Genomic DNA, 22,758 nt, shown 5'->3' on the forward strand with positions numbered 1-22,758 from the left:
CGTGCACAGTCAGTTTCCGGCACTCAGAATCTCCGCAGTTTAGATAGGGAAATTTAACTTTGACTCGTTGCTTCTTTAACTCTTTCGTAACAGAAGCGTAACTCCCTCTTTGATTTAAAAATTAGTTTACATTACAACCGCACAATATTTGAAGTGACAGAAACACCGGACCTGCGTCTGACACATCAAATGGTCAAGGAAGGTAAGTTAATAAAGAGATACCGTTTTAGCATTACAATGAGTAACATTAACGCTAGTCAACGTTAGCGTTAACCCATTAAGTCATTCTGCAGTCAAAATGTGAATGTAGCGACTAAAACAGCATAATGTTATCGTCCAGAGACACTGATATAAAATGACTGCAGTGTATTTTTTGTAGTGTACAGGTATTTTGCTTTTACAAAATTCGAAGAGTAACGTTAACGCTATATTTGGGGTGTGATGATATCTTCTTACAGTTTGGGTTTAACAAGATAACAACGATAACAAGGAAAATTTAAGTTGAAGGTAAATGCAGAATGAAACTTCAGATCAGCAACAGCATCTTCACCAACAACTGTTCCCAACTCTTTTCAGGTTCCCAGTATTTCTCTAAACTGCCTATGTTCTTCACTGAACAGCACATATTACCCTTAACGTGAAACACCACAGTGAAGGATGAACAAGCCTCCTCTGGGGGATAAAGCTGTTTCAAGCAGAGTAAGGTCTTTAAGAGATGTGACACTTACACACCTACACAAATCATGTAAATGTGTCTGTGCCTGCACACAAACACATTCAGGTTAGGTTTCCAGAAACAAGATGTCAATGAGATATCCAATTTCTCAATTATGTCAGTGTATATACTTTACATGGTTCAGATAGTAAAAGGCTTTCCCTCGGATGAGTTGCTTTCATTGGATTAAAAGACAATTAATACACTCACCCATTGCTCTTATTGGTTTTATCTTACTGCTCCTCACTTTTCTACTTTTCACACATAACACACATAATCATGTATAATCTATGTGCCACACTTTGGGATTGCCTTTATTTCTTGCCAGTGGTAATGTAGCAGCTCTTCACCGTGCACATGATGACATCTGCCTCTTCCTGTAGATTATATTTAACACCTTGGTCTGTTTAGTAATATATAGCATATATACTCCTTCAATTGTTCCATATGAATCTTTAATCATTTTTGTTTGACTGTATTTATAATAGCTGAATCGCTGGGTGGATCCATCCTTCACTGATTTTCCATTGGAAAGCTTTTCTCTGTCTGGAAGGAGAAAGGGCAGCCAGGTTTTGTGCTCCAAGGTTGAGCCCAAGAGGCCCAAAAGGAGTAAAGGAAAGGTTGGCAGCCCAAAACCTCAAACACCTTACCTGCTGAAAGAGTCAGCCCAGAGGGACCAGGATGAGCCATGGGTGGACCAATACTCGCCCCATTCACAGGTCAGCAAATTTGTTCTGGTATCCATACAGATTTGCATTCAGTCAACAACTCATCTTAATCCCAATGACCATCCCCTGGCTTTGCAGACTTTGTCTGTCATGCGTACTGTAATGTGTCTGAAGTGCTCTGTCATTAGCAGAGATGGGCCACAGGGAGTGAAATACATAACCTTAACTTAAGACTTCAGTCATCACCATGGATATTAACAAATGCCGACATATTTACTCAGTAATCCATATGAGAGTATTTTCTCAACAGTTCTAAACAGAATTCGTATTGGCAATATTTATTTGTGACATCAAGCCACTATATATATATATATATATATTAAATATTCTTTTATTTCTCGTATTGTTGAACAGTGTGGAATTGATTAAAGCATAATTAAAAGCTTTTATTATTAAGGTCAAATTGAAATATAAGCTTCTATTTTGGGTTCATATATTTTTACATCTGACTCCAGAAGAGTCAGTACCTCACCAGTCATGAACCTCACCGCACATCACTGATGATACTGTAAATATACTGTATTTTTTATGAAAAGTCAAGACACCGTTTTGCATATTATAACAAGATGAGAATCAGTTTTGGGACAGTCCAGTAGATTAACACCCTGACAAATCAAGATGCTTCATTGCATTCATGTAAAACCTTCAGTAAATCTAAATCCATAAGATGGTCCCGCTGAATAATTGACAAACATGCATGCAATGACCTAATATAACAAGAGATATTAAAAGCATAGCTACTAGGGTTGGGCGGTAGTCCGGTAATAAGGTATCCCGGGGTATCTAAAAATAGCAACGGTATCAATTTCATTACCGTCATTAAAAAAATGCTGTGCATATATATAGGTCTATGGGGGTCTAACATAATTGCAGCATCGTCATAAGAAAAATGAAGTCCACTCCGTTCATTGTATCTGATTGAATTTTTACTCGAGGAAAAGGTTACTGTGCAAAAGTACATGCTAAGAATGAACCTGAGCAGTCATACAGATGTTTTAACACAGGTATGTCCACGTGCTCATTTAGGTGCATCTGAGCAGAGTACCGTTATCTCGTCCAAGCATATGGAGAAACTCCTCTATTGAAAACACTTTTTCAGCCTTTTTTCTGATTGCTATTGTTCTTAGCTCTCATAAAAGGACAAAATGCAAATACAACAGTAAAATAACTCTTTGGGCTGCTCAGCAGAGTCGTCTGTGAGCGCTCCGCTCCTTCATGAGACGGAGCGGTGAAACTAACTGCGTGGTTACGCTGGTCAATAGCTCAGCGACCCACCCAAATTCACCATAGAAACACCAATGATGATCCAGAAGGAAGTAACCCCAGAGATAGGTTATCGTATGAGGAGCGTTCCCTTCACTCTAGAAACCCCCTCCTCTTTATGTAAACAACCAGGACCTTTGTGATTGATCTCAAACTAACACAGTCATAGGAGACATTAACAGTGTTTTTTCGAGCTGGAATATAACTTTTGACCACAAAACAGCAAAGGTAAGACATGCTTTATGATTTAGTGAAGTTTTTTTCTGCTACTCTTCGGCTGCTAGCTCACCGAGTTTTCGTTGCACAGTGAGGAGGCAGACATCTTCGTGATCATCAGACTCTCTGCTTCCATATGATACTAGGCTTGTGTGGTTTGCTTGAAGTGGTGAAATCAGCAGATGCAGTACCATTGACGTGTGTTATTTTCATGTTTTCGTTACATGCGCATATAATTTCTTGGGGTATGAATTATGTTTCGTTTGGGTGGCAGTGCTTGGTAGAGGCTTTTAGCTCAGTTTCTCCCCGTCATTCTGGTATGCTACAAGTTAGGATTGGTGCTTCCTAGCGTGAGCATTGACCGTCTGAACTGTGTGCATGTTACACTGCCCAGCAAAGTTCTTTTTAATTTGTCATGGTAATACCATATACCCCGGGAAAATGTGGGGAAGGTTTGGCGGTATCAAAATTTGGATACCGCCCAACTCTAGTGTGCATATTGGGTGTGGGAGTATTGCTTTGAGGCAGACTCTGAAAATATATGAACCTTTCCTTTCAGGCATGGCATATAGTAATTCTCTACAAGCTGCTTCAACTTTGATTACTTCCAGTTCAACATGGAGCCAAATACACACATTTTTTCCATAAAGCCAGTTTGAAGTTGTAGGACAGATGTGAGCATGTCTTTTTACAGCTGGTATACATTAATCCCCTTCCCCCTCCAGCACCAGTGACCAGCGATTTAAGTTTATGTATATGCTATTATTATGAATATAAGTTATTAATATCATGTATTTTTAGTTGTGGTAAAAGTTCATGACTAAATCTTCTATTAATGGTTACCATGTGTGTTTGTGTAGGTTGAGCTAGCTGTCCACAAGAAGAAAATTGAAGAAGTGGAGAACTGGCTAAGAGTTCACACAAACACATCAGAGGTACTTGAAGTTGCATTTTTCTTTCTAATAATTCGTGATTTGAGTAAATGAACCTTGGCTCCCAGCCTTTTGTCCAAACATTGTCTGTGAGTAGCTGTTGCCCCAGTTTTGACATTTTATTTAATTCAGTTCAGTTCAATTCAATCTTACTTATATTGCGCCAAATCACAACAGAGGTTGTCTCAAGACACTTTCCATATAGAGCTTACAGACCGTAGTCTTTGTGTTAGTCATAGTCTGAGCAAGGAGTTTGGTGACAGTGGCGAGGAAAAACACCAAAACACCACCATTCCCAGGATGAAATTAAAAAGCTGGCATTTCTCTTTATTCTTCTGCAAGTACCTGTAACCTAGAATGAACATGTGTTTGGTGAAAACCTCCCCAAACAGACTGAACATTTCTTCCAGCTCCGTGAACACTAGCAGCAGTCGACAACACTCCATGAAACAGTGAAAAACAGTCTCATGGTGATTGCAGAACTGACAGACACTGTCCCATGTAAAAACCTCCACTGCAGGTCAGAAGCTCTTTTGGTTAATGGTGGTTTAGCAACACTCTCCATTCAGGTCCAACACTGGCACTCAGACCGAAGTGAGCTCTCCATGAAGTGTTTTTCAATTTCATTTGTCCCTGTGCAAAACTTTAACAAACAAACAACTCAGAGACATTCCCATGTTTTAAAAGAGGTCCTGTACAGTCTTTAAAATCTCTGGAAATGTTCACAGAAGGGAAAAGAACAGAACCATGACAATACTGAACCACTAGAGTCTGTTCACCCTCTGTGGGAGCTGCTGCCCATTTACTGGGCAACAGATGTACGACACGGGTCGATACCACCTCCAGGCGAAATGCCACAGCAGCTACATTGTCCATGTTTGCACCTGCGAACATGTTTCACAGTTACCACCCTAGACCTGCAGAACCAACCAGCAGGTACTGTACTGAAACCAATCCCATATATGACTGGTTCCTGGAACAGCCAGAACAAGAAGCTGTTGGGTCCTTGCCTCTCTTTTTTGAACAGGTTCCACACTTTAAACAGTCCATGGTAGAACTCGGGTAATCCACTGATGTTAAGGTGCTTCAAGTCCATCAGGAACAAAGATCTGTCCAGTCTCAGTCCTCCAAGCTGACTTTGGTACAAGCCAGTGGCCTCCACCTTTGTAGGAACTGGAGATGGAAGGTGGCCCCTCTACTGCCCAGGTGGATCAGGCCCTGCCCTCCATCGTCCCTTGGCAGATACAGCACACTCTGAGGCACCCAGTACAGCCTATCCCAGAAGAAGTCTACAAGCAGAACCTGGATCTTTGACAGCAGGTCTGGTGGGGATCCACACATGAGAGGTGATGCCTTAAAGTGGACGATACTAAATTATTGGTGGTGAGGCCTCCTCTCTAGGACCTTTTGCTAAAAATCCACTCTCACCTTGTTAAGCGACCTTTGACCTTTTCAAGCACAACAGGTTATCTTTCACATGCACAATTCAGTCAAGATGGCGCCGCACTAGTGGCAGCTTATTACAGCAGCTCCCGCTCACTGTGAGCTTTTTCCGTTTTAGTTTCATCTTTTTATTATTATTTTTATATATATATGTGTTGTGCTCTTAATTGATCGGTGCACAATGGAGACCAAAGTTGCCATGTTTGCTCTGGTATTATTATTATTTTTTTTTTCACTCTTTTCGACTGTGTCTGGGGACCCCGTGTGCAGCCATGGCCCTATTGTTTACAGTAGGGATCAGCTTTTGGCGCTCCATAGCACCGTGGTGCTGCCCCATGAGACACCCGATGTTCCCCGCGAGCTGAAGCCGTGCCAGAGCTGATCGCCGTGCCAGAAGGAGGAGATACAGACCCATCCCCCCGTGGAGAATGGGGAATGTGAAATCTCTTCCCAATAAGATGGACAAGTTAGCGGCGCTGACCTGGCACCAGAGGGACTACCAGGCGTGCAGCATCATGATGTTTTCGGAAACATGGCTGACTGCACTAACTCCAGACATGGACGTGGCGCTGAACGGTGGGCAGACAGGATGAGGGAGAGTGGTAAGAGGAAAGGAGGGCTGGCAGTGTTTGTGAATGACAGATGGTGTAAATCTGGGCACATCACTATTAAAGAACAACTCTGCTGCAAGGACATTGAGCCATTAGCATGAGGCCATATTACCTGCCGCGGAAATTCTTGCATGTTATCGCGATAGCTGCATATATTCCCCCCTCTGCTAACGCTGATGCAGCCTGTGATGTTCTCTACTCTGTCACAAGCAGGCTGCAGACAGAGCACCCACAGGCCCCCTTCTTATCTCTGGGGACTTAAATCAATTCAATTCAATTCAATTTTATTTGTATAGCGCCAAATCACAACAGAAGTTGTCTCAGGACACTTTCCATATAGAGCTGGTACAGACCAAGCTCTTTTATCTACAAAGAAACCAACAATTCCCCCATGAGCAAGCACTTGGCGACAGTGGCGAGGAAAAACTTCCTTTTAACAGGCAGAAACCTCGAGCAGAACCAGACTCTGGGTGGGCGGCCATCTGCCTTGACCGGTTGGGTGAGAGAGGAAGAGCAAGAGAGAGAGAGTGAGACAGACAGACAGACAGACAGACAGACAGACAGACAGACAGACAGACAGACAGACAGACAGACAGACAGACAGAAAAGCAGTCAGAGAGAGAGAGAGAGAGAGAGAGAGAGAGACAGAGACAGAGAGACAGACATGCAGTCACAGTAACAGTGACAGTGGATGTAATAACAGCAGTAGCAGTTGCAGTGGATGTCAGGCAGGGCCAAGGCAGGAGACGCAGCTGAAATCCACAATCCAGATTCAGCCACTGTCCATGGGAACCTGCAAGACGACAAAGCACAGAGACTCCGGGGAAGGAGCTAAGTTAGTAACACGCCGTGGTAGGACATGAGAGCGTGCGGATGGAGAGGGACAGAAGGACGGAGGAGCTCGGTGTATCTTTGGATGTCCCCCAACAGTCTAATCCTATAGCAGCATAACTAGGGGCTGGTCCAGGACAAGCCTGAGCCAGCCCTAACTATAAGCTTTATCAAAAAGGAAAGTTTTAAGCCTACTCTTAAATGTAGAGACAGTGTCTGCCTCCCGGACAAAGACTGGAATATGGTTCCACAGGAGAGGAGCTTGATAGCTAAATGCTCTGACTCCTGTTCTGACTCTCCATCCTCCAATCTGCCCACCTTCATCCAGTAGGTTACATGTTGCACTAGAGACAATAAGATACTCCCCCTGGAAGATCTGACCACAACCTGGTTCATCTCCTGCCTGTCTACAAACCTCTTGTGCACAGGCAATCAGCTGTGTCCCGCACAATGAAGAGATGGTCTGACGAGGCTGACGAGGCTCTGAAGGACTGTTTTGACACAACTATGAGGGAGTAATTTTGTGATTCTCACAGAGAGGACATCAATAGTCTCACACACTGCATAACTGACTTTTTTCTATTAATAGCTACCACCTCTTGCATGTTTTTTTAGCTTCTCTGATGCAGTTTAGTTTTTCCAGAGGTAGGGAGGCTTGCATCAAGTTGCTATCCAAAGTGATGCCTAAAAATTCTATTGACTGGAGCAGACCTAGCGTTTTCCATTCAGATAGCAGAATACCTAATTTTGCAAGTGTGCTTGAGAGCAGAATAGCATCTCTCTTAGTTTGAATTAGGATAGTCCTCTAGCAGAACATCATCTAGTAGATGAAGCACAAAAGACAGTTTGCAATTGTTCAGAAGGATCCAGCAAAGAACTTCTGGCAAGGTATCAAATATTTTGGGGCTGCTGCGACAACCAAATGGGAGTCTGACTGAGAAATACAGCTTGTTTCTCCATTTAACACCAAAATGATGCCACTGCAATGAGTGTGACAACATCACTTTGAAAGCTTCTGAGATATCTACTTTGGCTAGCCATGCACCGTTCCCCGCTTTCTTAATAAACATAATGACATCATCAATAGAAGCATAACACAGAGAGAAAGGTTCCAAAGGAACTGGACTGTTAATGCTCTGAGCTTTGCTGTTATGAAGAGCAGATAAATCGATAATAAGGCATTTTGTTGCTATACCTGTACAATTATTAGAGTAAATGGAAAGGGTGAAGAATCCCTTCTTAACCTCTTTTGCCAGTAATGTGTCAGTTATCTCATGCTCCTTTAAAGCAGAATGCAAGTTATTGCAGACAAATGACACGTTTGGCAACCATGTTAACCCAATGTGGAAACCCTGGACCAATCCTGTGATCAAATATTTGACAAAGCAATGATTGGGATGCGGGCTGCATGGTGACGCAGCAGGTAGTGCACATGCCTCACAGCAAGAAGGTCGCAGGTTCGATTCCCGGGCCTTTCTGTGTGAAGCTTGCATGTTCTTCCCGTGCATGCGTGGGTTCTCTCCGGGCACTCCGGCTTCCTCCCACAGACCAAAAACATGCTCATTAGGTTGATTGGTGACTCTAAATTGCCCCTAGGTGTGAGTGTGAGTGTGAATGGTTGTGTGCTTGTGCCCTGCGATCGGCTGGCGACCGGTCCAGGGTGTACCCCGCCTCTCACCCGTTGACAGCCGAGATAGGCTCCGGCCTCCCCGTGACGGCATAGAAAATGGATGGATGGATGATTGGGATGCTTTCTTCGTGGCCAGCTTGAGGCACACCTGCGCAATATTCATGCTGTCTAATCATCATCTTGATATGCCACATCTGTGAGGTGGGATGGATTATCTCAGCAAAGGAGAAGTGCTCACTAACACAGATTTAGACAGATTTGTGGAAAATATTTGAGAGAAATGGATCTTTTGTGTATATAGAAAATGTTTAAGATCTTTGAGTTCAGCTCATGAAAAATGGGAGCAAAAACAAGTGTTGCGTTTATATTTTTGTTCAGTGCAATTGTCAAGTAGGTGTCCAGTTTCACCCTACGGTTGGGATAGACTTCACAGATGATGTCTCTGAATACGCTAAACACAACATTAAATTCAGCCAAGGTTAGAGTTTTAGAAAGCCTTAGCTCCCTATCTTTCAGCATAACGGATACATCTCCACAATCCACTATACATCTGTCATTTATCTCAGAGCTCAGCAAGATTTTTACCAGATTGATGTCATGACCTGGTAGAATCTGGCTTCTCAGATTGGGGGAAATTGCTGCAGAAGGAATGAATGGCATTCCCATCTGAACTGGGACTGCAGTTCCCTGCAATCTCTGCGGGATGGTGATGCCATCAGTGTACACTGGTGTGACATCATTGTTCTATACCACAGGAATCGGCCCCCTCGGGCGAGGACAGAGCGTGGAGGGAGGTTATCAGACTGGGTGGAAAAAACAAGCTCACAGAGGGTGCTGAACCCTGACCCGGAATCCTTCCATTATTCAGCAGCCTTCCTGGGAACAGAGGAACTGGAAAACAATGCAGATGGTTGTCTGAAGTGAATTTTCTCCAAGAACAATGGAAGAAGCTTTTCATGAGAAACTCTGACTGGAGCCTGGATGAATAAGGCCTCCATGAGTTTTGCACTGCCCATTCGCTTATTCTGGGAGTATTAAGTTTTACTTGCCAGATGAGGGCTTCAACATGATGAGCAGTAGGGTAAGTTGAAGCACAAACACCAACAGTCTTATCGTTCTCATAAGGGAAGCAAAACTGCTTGCAGAGCTTTAAACAGCTTGCAGAGGAAGCAGCAAAGGGTGAGCAGGTGATGACAGCTTAAATACAGCGCGCTGTTTGCGATCTGCCAATTAGGAGTGACGCAGAGAATCATTTGAGCTGTCAGCTGATGTGGGCTGACATGAGATCAGCTGAGCCATCAGCCAATGCCTTTGACCTCCGTGGCCCGCCAGAACTTGCACTATGCTTCATTTGGTGAAGGTCAACAGGACAAAAATGACTGACTGACTGACTGACTGACTGACTTAATATAATAATCGTGCAATAAATCAACTTGTGCAATATCTACTGTCATACATTTATTCTGTCATACATATATTTATTTTTTACACTGTTATATAACTTATCTTTGTAAATACATGTAAATCTCTCTATCCCTTCTGTTTTCTTAAATGTTTAAATGTTTTTGTACCTGTTATAAAAACAATTTCCCCTCAGGGATCAATAAAGTATTTCCGATTCTGATTCTGATTCTATGGGGGCCTGACTAACTACACCTAATGATAAGGTTTCCATGGTGTGGAGCCGTGCTTCCAATTCACTAAGCCTCACATAATAGGTTGCTAAACATAAACTACATTTATTACATGTACCGATATCACTAAAGGAGGCAGAAAACATCTGACATGCCAAGCAAGAGAAAGCAGGAGAGGGAGAGAGAGAAGCCATCACTACCTGCTTGGCTAAGCTAATAGCTAGCAGAATGGTCAAGCATGAGTGGGATGAGTGCTTGAGCAGAACTGTTAGCTTAAATAGCAGGTAACTGGCCACTGTAACAAAAGGCAGAGCAATTTAAACTCAGATGAGTAAGAGCAACAGAAGTAAGCCACTACTAACACAGCAACCAGAAACGGGAAATGAGACGATGCACTTATCTCAGCACATCACTCAGTTTCATTTAGACTCATTTAGTGATGTGAACGCAGTAACAACTCATCCGCTTCCTTCCTTGTAAACAAGCAAATTCCAATAGCTGGTGGAAAAATTAGGTCTGCTGTCAGGAGTGTCAGGTTTGTAAAGGTTTGAGTCCTTTCTGTAGACCAAGATATGTCAAGAACTAATGTCTGAGCTGATCTTAAAATGTTGAAATGTTGTTTGCGGACATTCGGGTTCAGCCTGGCTGTTGTCATCGACAGGGTGGCATCTTGCTCCTAACGGGACCATCAGGCTGTGGAAAGACTGCCACAGTCCAGGTTTTGTCTCAGGAGCTGGGCCTCATGGTCCAGGAGTGGACCAACCCCACCAACTTGGAGCAATACAGCAGCAGTCAGCAAGGTGAGGACAAATATTTACTGTCCTACCTGCCTAATACCTATCAGTGTCATTGTCAAACTATGAATTGGCATGAAGTTATAATGAATGAGAATTACATTCTTGATTAAAAAAAAAAAATCTTTTTTTCAGACTGTGTCATAGAGGAGTTGATGCTGATGTAATGGATGGCTTTATTTTGAAAGGCGTTTCTAATGTTGGTCCGTGCAGTGTTTTTAAATGGGGATGATTATTTTCTGGGTGAATGCAGGCAGTTGTAATATGATAAATAATCTCAGATATTTACACCACTATCATATACAGGCCCCTCCACTTTGTTTTTTTTCATTGTGTCTCTAATTCTTTGTCTTCCGTCAGAATGGAGGATGGATGGCTTGTTCTGCAGCTCCCAGTTCACTCAGTTCCAGGACTTCCTCCTTAGAGCCAACAAGTACAACTGCCTGAAGATGGTGGGTGATAAAGGAGCTACAGACAGGAAGGTCATACTAGTGGAGGTATGCTCTACACCTTTAACTGAAGCAAATGTTCCTGTAACTATCCCAATTTGTCATTCCTATTGATTTCAGTAGCACAGTACAATGGCTGTAGAATATCGTCATGATGTAAACTGCTCAACTTTGTTCTCTTGTCCTTGAGTATGATTTGGCTTCGAGCATGGGCATAAGGCATGTCTATCAAGCACATTTATTTTATTTTACAACAGGGTGGGCTTTTCTGTAATTGAGCTGAGCTTGCGTTGCAGTATGAAGTGTGCAGATAACGTTCAGTTTGGCTATACAAGACTACACAAAAAGCAATGCGAAAAGAACGTTTTCTTATATCCAGCCCACTTCTCTGGTTATTTAATTGGCTTCAAATGAAGCTTAATCCTCACACAATTTCTCTTGACTGTCCTTCAATATTAAATACTCAAACATTGCTCTAGTGTGTGGAGATGCTGCAAGCCACATTATCTATAGAATGTGATGAGTAAAGCAGCATAAAATGGCAAAACTTACAGGTTCTAAATTTGAAATTAATATCAATCATCCTTGAGCTTCAGTTTTGAAGCAAATCCTGCTTTATACTTGCCCTGAAAGCAGTCTGAGAGTTTTCCAGTGTTTTTCCAGTGTGACACAGGTGATGATGATGAAACCAGTGTATCGCCCAACTCTAGTTACTATTACTGCTTTCCAGAACATTTTAGAGTTTGGAGTAACTTTCATAAATTTGTGTAAGACTGCTGCATCTGAAATGTGCTTTGTACAACTGTGTGAGTTCAGAGGAATGCCACACCTTTTCAGGTCTATGTGTGTGATTTTGTTCCAGCAGAAGCGTCTGCACACTGTGGGAGTCCGTATTTGTAAAGCTGCAGTTTTCTGTACTAGCTCTGTTTCATTTTCTTCAGCCGTGTGCACAGCTGATATTCCTCCACATTTTAAGTTATTTTGTTTCTCTGCATTAGACTGGACACCCATGGTTTATCATATCCCTTAAAAGCATTAGGTGGAACAATTGGTTGTTGTACTTGCATTAAATTTAATTTAAATTTACAATTTAATGCATTGTAAGTGCATTAAAGGTGTATGCTACATAAGACAGCCTGTCTGACATCTGAAGTTAATATGTTGAACATAGCAACATGATTCAATTAGGACAGCCACAGATTTCTAATATCAGTTTTAGTACAGCCCTAATTTAGCTCTGTCTATGCAGGATTGGTTAACAGTTGCAGGAAGCTTGATCTAGAATGCTTCTAATATGTCAAATAACTATTCAAAGTCACTGTAGTTGCGTGCAGAAATTAAGAAGTGTGCAGCTTAACCCTTTAAAGTAGATGAAGCTGCTGCTGTAATAATTGGGAGGACCACTTTTACCAGGGTGGTGTCTAAAATGTAATGAATGTTTGACTTAAGAACCTGGGGTCACTATATAAACTGCTGATAGATGCCAAGAAATGTAAAAACAAAATTGAAAATAAGCGTGAACTCTTCTACTTTTTCTAAGACTAATCTCATTGACAGGCTCCTTCATATTTGAATATACTGTACTACTTTTGAAGACATTTTCACTGACTGTTACCTGTTGAGATACTGAACAGGACCTGACTGTGAGTGCACCTACATGCATGCCATTTCCTCACTAAAGCTGTGCGTTAACTTCTCTTCTCATATTGCCAAACTAATGCATTGGTCTAAAGCTTCTTTGTTAAGATTAATGTGGATACACAACTTAGTTAACACTCGATCCTGACTTGCCTATTTTCAGGATTTGCCAAACCAGTTCTACAGACAGCCCGGCAACTTGCATGATATTCTGAGGTGAGATCAGATCAGCATTCATCATACATTTCCTTTCATGTGTTCACACAGGAAACCAGGAGAAGTTGCTATGATGAGACACAGCTTTGAAGGCACTATGTAAAAGTAAAGACACAAGAATTGTGACCAGTACCAGCACTACAGACTCAACTTTGTAGCATTCAGTCTCCCCATTTTTATGTGACAGAGAATGACAGGAGGTCTTAGAGCCTTACTTGGCTCCTTTCTACATGGCACAGTGGTCCAAATATGTAGTGTTCATTGATGGTATTCACTACTATATGTATCAATGAATCAGTGCTATCTAATCTGTACCACCTGTGTATTTTCCTGCTCTGAGATTGTGTCCTGCTGTGTGTTGTCCAGGCGCTTTGTGAAGACCAGTCGATGTCCTCTGGTGTTCATAGTGTCAGACAGTCTGAGTGGAGACAGCAGCTTGCGTTTTCTTTTCCCCAGAGAGATCCAGGATGAGCTGGACATCAGCAACATCAGGTTAAAGTGATGTACACTGCTGTCTGTGTTAGACCTTTATGCAAACCCACATTATACTCCAAAGATCCCTGTTAGATACCGTTCAGTCCTGCTGCCGTTCAGTCCTGCTGTGGAACGATGAACGATGATGAAGGAATGTTGTTCTTGTATCTTCATCCTCAGGGGTGGCTGTGGCTCAGGAGGTAGGTATCAGAAGGTTGGTGGATCGATCCCTGGCCTCAGCAGGGATAGAGTCAAAGTATCCTCGGGCAAGATACTGAAACCCAAATTGCCCTGATCCTGTGCCATCAGTGTGTGAGTGTGTGTGAATAGTTAAAAATCTTGTAATGAGAAGGTGGCCTAACTATGTATGAATGTGTGTGAATGGGTAAATGCAGACTTGTGTTGTAAAAGCGCTTTGACTGGTTGTCAGACAAGAAAAGGGCTGTATAAATACCATTCATGTCCATGGTTACAGAGAAAGTGTTGTTCTGCAAATGAGTCTTATATTTTTCGTGGTGTCTGCGGTCACAATCTGCAAGTATTCAGTGCATGATTTACTAAGACAGCAGCTCATTACATGGTCAGTTCATTGACTGAACCTGGTACTGACCACTCTCCAAGCACACACTGCGAGGGAAGGAGAGCTCATAGGCAGAGTTCAGAAGTGTGATTTCTATGAAGTCACTAGACTGAGAAAAGAAATTTAATGAACACCAAGCAAACTCTGTCAGCTATTTGTGTTACAGTAATCAGGTTTTTTTTTTTTCTTGAAAACTAACCTGTTCGTCTCATTTTTTTTCCAAGACATGGTTTGTAGTTATATATTTAATCACCATAGTGTTAGTTCATGTGGTGGTAGTGGGTCATGTAAATCCCATTTGGCAGAGAATTTTTCCCACAAAAATGAGGGTGTGTGACCTTAGAAAATCCAGTGAAATATATACTCATACCCTGTTAACATGTCTCCTGTTATTTTCTTTCATCAAATGCACATCCAAATTCTTGACCACTTGATAAATGAAGCACATGTGTTTGGGGAAGAAACACTATACAATAAACCTGGCCCTTTATTGTCACCATCTGTATGGTGAGTTTATAGTGGCAAATCAAGGGACATATTCCATTAACATTGAATTCTCAAATAGTGGTCCTTTATTGTCATCAACTGCAGAGAGATCAGGGCCTATATTTCTAATTTCCAGTGTTTTACATGTATATTTCATCCCATTTTGACAAGAAGCCTTCCTTCCTATCTGCTGTGTGCTGATCTGTTTTAATTTGCTGTTGATTCAAACTCAAAACTTCCTCCATTTTTACCTGTGGTCTTCATGAAGTAAGTGTCATGTCCATTTCCATTGTCCAGTTCCACAAATTCCATTAGTTTCCTCTCACAGCCCAAAGCCATTCAGGTTAGATTAATCAGCATCTCTAAAATTGGCATTAGAGGTAAATGTGAGTGTGAGTGTTTGCCTGTCTCTATGTGTCAGCCCTTTGACAGACTGGCAGGGCCTTCATTGACAGTAGGTTATGGAAAAAAACTGCTAAGTACATGTGATGGCATTTAATCAGCAAAGGAAAGTGCATTTCTGTATAAAATAAATGGAAACTGATCAGCAGTATGTTGAGTATGACATGATTGTTGTAGTAGTGCTATGGAAATGTTCAAGTTGATATGATTAGTGTCTTGGACATTATTTGAATACTGGCCTTTATTTGCTTGTGTTTTTAATTTTAGGTTATCAAATGCACATTAACAGGATATTTAATAAAACTGTTTGTCATCCTATTGCTTAAGGTCCATTCCATTCAAGGACACCGCTGGTTTTCCCTGAACATTGTTTAATATGTTCTCTGTTCCTAGTTTTAATCCAGTGGCTCCAACCACAATGATGAAGGTCCTGACTCGAATTTCAACACTGGAGGCAGGAAAGGTGAAAGAAACCCTTGCAGTAGATAAAGCATTTTGGTATGAGTTTTTATGTTTTCCACAATATATTTTCCCATTAATCTAAGCAGAGCTGTAGGAGGATGCACATCTCAAATGAGCGAGTGCTGGAGACACTGTGTTCAGGAAGCTCAGGAGATATTCGCAGTGCTATAAACAGCCTCCAGTTTTCCTCCCTTCAAGGTCAGGAGTAAATCCACCCACCACACCACACAATAGGAATAGTCTAGAGTTTACACATGCATGCAATGAAAATTGCTGTAAATCCCTTTTGATTTTGAATGATTCCGTGGCCCTCCAGACACATCATTGGAAACGGAGCTGTGGAGGATGAAGAAGGACAGACCTGTGACTTCACTGAGCAAAGCTGTTCCCAGAACAAATGACAGTAAGAAGACTTGCAAACAGACAAAGGAGCAGGAAAGAGATCAGGCTATTGGAGGAAAAGATGCTTCGCTGTTCCTGTTCAGAGCATTGGGAAAGATCCTGCACTGCAAACGTGGGTCATATCTCCCTTTTTCCTTACAACCCTTTCCTCTGTTTTGTTCCTTGTAGCATTTGGATTGTGAGGATGACAAGAAACACATTTCATGTGTTATAAACTACAAAGTTGGGTTCTTTCAGTCCATGCTGATTTTGCTGCTGATAGTCCTTTGCAGCAGCAAGCAAGTGATCACTGAAGAGGATGACTTCTGTACTGTAGCTTTGGTTGATCAAACATGACAGTACTTCTATAATTGTAAGTGACAATTTGTTTATCCTGGTTTATCATCAACAGGAGGTAAAGACGAAGGTGCTGATGCAACTGAATATGGCACTGGACCTGGTCTATCATCTCACCTATCTCATCATTGGAGAGAAACATTATTAGTAAACCCTGAGGTACAAAGTAGCATTAACACATAATAACTACATGCCTAAATATCCTTTTAGTCTTTGAGGGCAATCAGAGCTCATCTGTCGATGTCTGTTCAGTTGGTTGTTGAGCGTTCTCACATGTCTGGAGAGTTCTTCAACCTATACCTCCACCAGAACTACCTGGACTTCTTCTCTGCGGTGGAAGATGTGGACCGGGCCAGCGAGTATCTGTCTGATGCTGACATCCTCACTGCTGACTGGATGGTCAGTCTTTCTCTAGACACTAAAATAATCTCCAAATTCTACCTGGCATGGCTGCGTTGCATTCTGGCTGCATTACAGCCACCAGAGGTGATAGAAGGCACTCTAGCCATTCTAGACAATGCTTGTGATTTCACCAGTAGCACAAAGCACCCCAGAAGCAACTCTCCACTTTCCTCCGTAGAGAATATGCACTTAGTATGTTTGTGACTGATGTCCATCAAGCTGCACAGAGCAGACTGAGTCAGGCAGACGCAGGAACAACATAAAGAATCCAGTACATTTTCAAAATAAAACACCTTTTGAAGACTTAAATGTATATCAACAATAAACACAATTATAACAGAAAAAAGAAACCAGTTAACTACATAGCCTACTTACCTATGGTAGAAGCACAAATATCAAGGAAAAATGATCAAATCAACAAATTCTGGGCAAGTCAACAAAATCAGGGAGGCAAAACACTCCACTTCTCAAATACACCCAGTGGGCTTTGAAGCTGCGTGGAGGACAGAATAAAACCACACTGCAGCCTGAACGTGACGGAGCCATGCCTGGTGGAATCTCAAAGTAAGAAGTGTTTGATCAGTACAATCTGAACGAAAGTGTTTCTGTTGTTTGCATACCATAGTTATGGAGTTGCTGCACATCAGTGTCACATACCACTGGTCCCATGCCCCTACTTGGGTTCTTAGCTGAAATATTTTGTATCTCTGGATATTTGGAACTAAGACTAGTGTGTTTTAATCATGTTAGTAGGCATTAAGATTGAAAATGAAACTAAAAAGGCGCTGGTGAGAAGATGAAATAACAGTGTCAATTTTAATAAATACATCCAGAGTTTTTAAAGCTTATCAGATACGACTGCACAGTGGTTTCTAATACTAAGACAGGATTTTTTTTAACAATAGTAGTCCTTTTTCCTGTGTAGTAGGAAGTACTACAGTGGAGAATTGTGAATAGTAGTAAGAAGTAGAAAGTGACAACTTGAATTAAGTTGTTTGTAATTGATATGGCCTGTGTATTGGCATCATAGTACATTGTGCATTGACTGTTAATTACAATTAGTCATTTGACAGACACTTATCCAAAGTGACATACATATGAATTCACACACAGATGGCACAGCATCAGGGGCAGTTTTTGGGGTTCAGTATCTTGCCCAAGGATACTTTGGCATGTGGACTGCCGAGGCCAGGATTTGAACCAACCACTGCACCAACCCTCTGATTGGCAGATGACCGCTGTACCTCCTGAGCCACAGCTGCCCCACCGACTGTTTACAATAATCTGTGTTGTCTGTATTTAGAGCTGTGCTGTGCTGTGCTGTGCTGTTTTCAGAGTCGCAGCACCATGGGGGATTATGGGTCTTCATTGGCCTCAAGGGGGCTCCTTCACTCCAACTCTCAGCAAATTTCTGTTGGCTTCAGGCCGCTATACAAACCCAACTGGCTGCTGGTCAGCAAGAAGGTAAGACATATTGGCGCCGTTGCTGGCATTGCAGTGGTTTAAGATTCAGTTAAATTCAATAAAATTTTATTTATATAGCGCCAAATCACAAGTTTTCACGGGACACTTTCCATATAGAGCTGGTACAGACCACACTCTTTATCTCCAGAGACTTAAAAATTCCCTCATGAGCAAGCACTTGGAGACAGTGGCGAGGCAGTTGCTTCCTTTTAACAGGCAGAAACCTCAGGCAGAACCAGGCTCTGGATGGGGCTGCCATCTGAGACTGAGAGAGAGGGGGAGAGGGACAGGGACAGAAATGCAATCACAATAGTAGTGACAGCTCAAGCTTAAAACAAGCTAAAGACTAGTTTATGAATAAAATAGAATATTTCTCAGATCGTGAATGGATCACCAAAAACAACTGGACAGTGTTGCTCAGCTTCTAATGTATCTTGTGTGGAGACTGTATGTAGTGACAGTAGACAAGACTGTGATGAGACTAATGTTGTTCCTGTCAGCATCGGGAGAACTGCCTGGCTGCCCAGTCCCTGTTCAGGAGCTTCTGCCTGACACCAGTCAGCCTACAGACTGAGCTGCTGCCCTACCTGGCCAAACTCACCAACCCTATGAGGAACCAAAGTAATACACATACAGACATAACACTGCATAGACTATCTTGCATAGCACTCCAATTGATAATACAAATTGTTTTGAAAAGTTGTTGGAACAATGTGATGTGATGTGATCAATGAATAACATCAACCTCTTAAATGCAAAACTCCCACATTGATATGTCTATGGTTTTCTTAGTACCTAGCTTTGATTTTTCTGACAGTGAAGTTGATTACAGCATCCTACTGGCCATCCAAGCAATATACACTGTATTGCCAAAAGTATTCACTCACCCATCCAGATAATTGAAATCAGGTGTTCCAATCACTTCCATGGCCACAGGTGTATAAAACCAAGCACCAAGGCATGCAGACTCTTTCCACAAACATTTGTGAAAGAATGGGTTGCTCTCAGGAGCTCAGTGAATTCCAGCGTGGTACTGTGATAGGATGCCACCTGTGCAACAATTCTAGTCGTGAAATTTCCTCGCTAATAAATATTCCACAGTTAACTGTTAGTAGTTTTATAACAAAGTGGAAGCGACTGGGAATGACAGCAATGGAATGGAATGGTTTTCTGTGGCCGAGCAGCTGCATCCAAGCCATACATTACCAAGTGCAATGCAAAGTGTCAGATGCAGTGGTGTAAAGCACGCCGCTGGACTCTAGAGCAGTGGAGATGCGTTCTCTGGAGTGACGAATCGCGCTTCACCACCTGGCAATCTGATGGACGAGTCTGGGTTTGGTGGTTGCCAGGAGAACGGTACTTCTCTGACTTCTTTGTGCCAAGTGTAATGTTTGGTGGAGGGGCGATTATGGTGTGGGGTTGTTTTTCAGGAGCTGGGCTTGCCCCCCTTAGTTCCAGCGAAAGGAACTCTGAATGCTTCAGGATACCAAGAGATTTTGGACAATCCCATGCTTTCAACTCTGTTGGAACACTTTGGGGATGGCCCCTTCCTGTTCCAACATGACTCTGCACCAGTGCACAAAGCAGGGTCCATAAAAACATGGATGAGGGAGTTTGGTGTGGATGAACTTGACTGGCCTACACTGAGTCCTGACCTTACCGAATAGAACACCTTTGGGATGAATTAGAGCGAGACTGAGAGCCAGGCCTTCTCATCCAACATCAGTGTTTGACCTCACAAATACACTTCTAGAAGAATAGTCAAAAATTCCCATAAACATACTCCTTAACCTTGTGGAAAGCCTTCCCAGAAGAGTTGAAGCTGTTATAGGTGCAAAGGGTGGATCAACGTCATATTAAACCCTATGGATTAAGAATGAGATGTCACTTAAATTCATATGCAAGTCAAGGCAGGTGAGCCAATACTTTTGGCAATATAGTGTATCATAAGTTAATGTGCTATTATGACCCTTAAATCCTATTTGGCATCTCACCACAATCAACAAAGATTGTAAACTTGAAATGCATGTGTCTTTTGATAAAATGAAGAGTCGTTAATTGAAGTGTTCTGTGTCATACTGTGTCTCCCAGCCCAGATAGCTTATATCCAGGACGTGGGTCAGATGTCATTGAGGAGGTTCCCTGGCAGGTACAGATTTTATCTTCCCATAATGCAGTCGAATACTACTGTGTGATGTGTGATAGTATGTGATACTCACGGTTATCCCCAATTACACCAAAGTCTGCAATTGACAGCAGCTCATCCATACTGTCTAAGCAGAAGAAAATGGTGGAAAATATGGACCATAGTGGGAATCAAACCAGGGACATTGCCATTACACAGTGTTTGCCTACTGGGATAAGCTAAAAAAAGTATTCAGTGTTTCTTGACAAAATAATTCTTATTAACTTTTTACTTTTAAAAGCTGATGACAGGATTTGAACACTACTAACAATTAATTATATAGTAGTAATGGTTGTGCATACTAAAGCCATCAAATTATATTACAGAAACTACACTGCTTAAAAAAAATTAAGGGAACACTTAAACCACACATCAGATCATGATGAAGGAATTATTCAAGTCGAAAATCTTTTCTGATATACATTTTATAATTTGTTAAGAACAAAATTATGTAACAATGGTCATTGTAAACCAAAATCCTCAACCAATTGAGGGTTAGATTCAAAATCACACCAAAAATCAAAGTAAAAAATTAAAATCACAGGCTCATCTAACTTGCATGAACTTCATCATGACAAGTCATAATGTGACTCAGTAGTGTGTATGGCCCTCTTGTGCCTGTCTACTCTCCTGACAGTGTCTGGCCATGCTCCTGATGAGTCAACAGCATGTTGTCCTGTGGGGGTCTCCTCCCAGACCTGGATCAGGGCATCTGTGAGCTCCTGGACAGTCTGTGGTGGTACTGGTCATGCTAGATGGTGTTACAGGCAGCATAATGTTCACCACAGCGTCAGACTCCTATTCATACACCGATGGCGCAGCATCGGGGCCAGTTTTTGGGGTTCAGTATCTTGCCCAAGGATACTTCTGCATGTGGACTGCCGAAGCCACAGATCAAACCACCGACCTTCTGATAGGTAGACGACCGCTCTACCTCCTGAGCCACAGCTGCCCTTGCAGCCAATAAAGCTGCATGGTGCTGTGAGCATAGGTCTGACTAGAGGACGTCAGGCCCTCATGCCACCCTCATGGAGTCTGTTTCCGACAGTTTGGCCAGAAACATGTACACCAGTAGCCTGCTAGTGGTCATTTTGTAGGGCTCTGGCAGTGCCCCTCCTGTCCTCCTTGAACCTATGTCCCTGGCCAGCTCTCCTTGTATAGCAGCCAGTCTCTTGATATCTCCTCCATGCTCTTGAGACTGTGCTGGGAGACACAGCAGACTTTCTTGTGACCACACATATGGATGTGCCATCCTGGAGCAGCTGGGCTACTCCAACCTGTGCAACCTGACTGGGCTCCAGGTACCACCTCATGCTAACAGTAGTGATGAGGACAATACCAGAACTCAAAACTAGTGAAGAATCAGTCAGGAAGGATAAGGAGAGGGCAATTGTCTGTGGCCACCACATGCAAAACCATTCCCTTTTGTGGAGTTGTATTGCTTTTGCCTCTCAATTGCACCTGTTGTTACTTTCATTTGCACAAAAGCAGGTGTAATTATAAGTATAATTAATAACAGATTGACATCCCTGAAGTTTAACTGACTTGCTATTATACTGCGATGATTAAGTGTTCCCTTAATACTTTTGAGCAGTGTATAATGTTTTCCAATATTTTTAGTGGCTGAAAGACTTTGAGATTAGCTATTTGTTAGACTGATACAGTTGAATTTTGGGATGTTTTTTAAAGGCATTTGCTTTCTTTGTTTCGAGAGCTGAAACCAAACCTACGCCATTGATTGTTTCTATGGATACCTGTGGTTTAACATACATTACCTTAAGCACTGATTTAAAATAATGTTTCGGTGTCCAGATAATGTATATCTTTATATTTTTGCTTGGCTGTGTGTGTGTGTGTGTGTGTGTGTGTGTGTGTGTGTGTGTGTGTGTGTGTGTGTGTGCGTGTGCGTGTGTGTGTGTGTACATGCGTGCATGTGTGTGTATGTGTGTGCAGATTGAAATTGGAGGCTCTGACAGACAAAGAGCTGTGCCAACTGAAGAGAGACACTGAGGAGGAGAAAGAGGAAGGTCAGGGTGGAGTTGAGGAAGGTCTGCCAGCCAGTCAGCCCCAAGATACTGCAAGCCAAGTCCTCATGAAAGAGGAGGACCTGATCATAGAGGGATATAGCAGTGAATAACACTCACAGCTCTGTCAAACATGTAAAACTGGTTCACTTTCATTTTAAGTTTTTTTTTTTGTTTTGTTTTGTCTCTCTCTCTCTCTCGCTCTAATCTTTCCAATGGATGGTAGAAGAAAATGAAAAAGAACAAAAAATATATTAAATGTTTCTTGAGAAATCCATTGTTTAAACATAAATAAGCTTGTGAATAAAAACTGTGAAAAGCTGATCATGGGCCTCTCAAATATGATCTTGTTCTTACACTCTCCCATCACACACCCCTACATTCAATATTTACTTAACAGTTTCACATGAAGCTCTTTTAAATATGTCCTCTGCTGAGGGT

At 42.1% G+C, this 22,758-nt stretch overlaps 1 protein-coding gene across 3 annotated transcripts; it reads left to right on the forward strand.

The window, feature by feature from the left end:
- The first annotated feature begins 8 nt into the window (after window positions 1-8).
- On the forward strand, window positions 9-22,679 carry rad17 (RAD17 checkpoint clamp loader component). Of its 3 annotated transcripts, none has more exons than XM_070965358.1 (17): window positions 9-202; window positions 621-699; window positions 1,204-1,434; window positions 3,783-3,857; window positions 10,665-10,803; window positions 11,158-11,294; window positions 13,048-13,100; window positions 13,467-13,592; window positions 15,436-15,505; window positions 15,591-15,702; window positions 15,821-16,018; window positions 16,298-16,401; window positions 16,495-16,641; window positions 17,980-18,108; window positions 18,609-18,729; window positions 20,200-20,257; window positions 22,247-22,679. In XM_070965358.1, exons 2-17 carry the CDS (start codon window positions 658-660, stop codon window positions 22,428-22,430), a joined length of 1,926 nt encoding a protein of 641 aa, XP_070821459.1. In that variant the 5' UTR covers window positions 9-202; window positions 621-657; the 3' UTR covers window positions 22,431-22,679. The 3 variants fall into 3 exon arrangements, with proteins under 3 accessions (XP_070821459.1, XP_070821461.1, XP_070821462.1); XM_070965360.1 differs by having other exon boundaries at window positions 22-202; window positions 577-699; window positions 22,247-22,678; XM_070965361.1 differs by lacking the exon at window positions 18,609-18,729 and having other exon boundaries at window positions 40-202; window positions 577-699; window positions 22,247-22,277.
- The last annotated feature ends 79 nt before the right edge of the window (window positions 22,680-22,758 follow it).

This window comes from Chaetodon trifascialis, chromosome 6 (genome assembly GCF_039877785.1).
Source record: "Chaetodon trifascialis isolate fChaTrf1 chromosome 6, fChaTrf1.hap1, whole genome shotgun sequence".
Taxonomy (NCBI): domain Eukaryota; kingdom Metazoa; phylum Chordata; class Actinopteri; order Chaetodontiformes; family Chaetodontidae; genus Chaetodon; species Chaetodon trifascialis.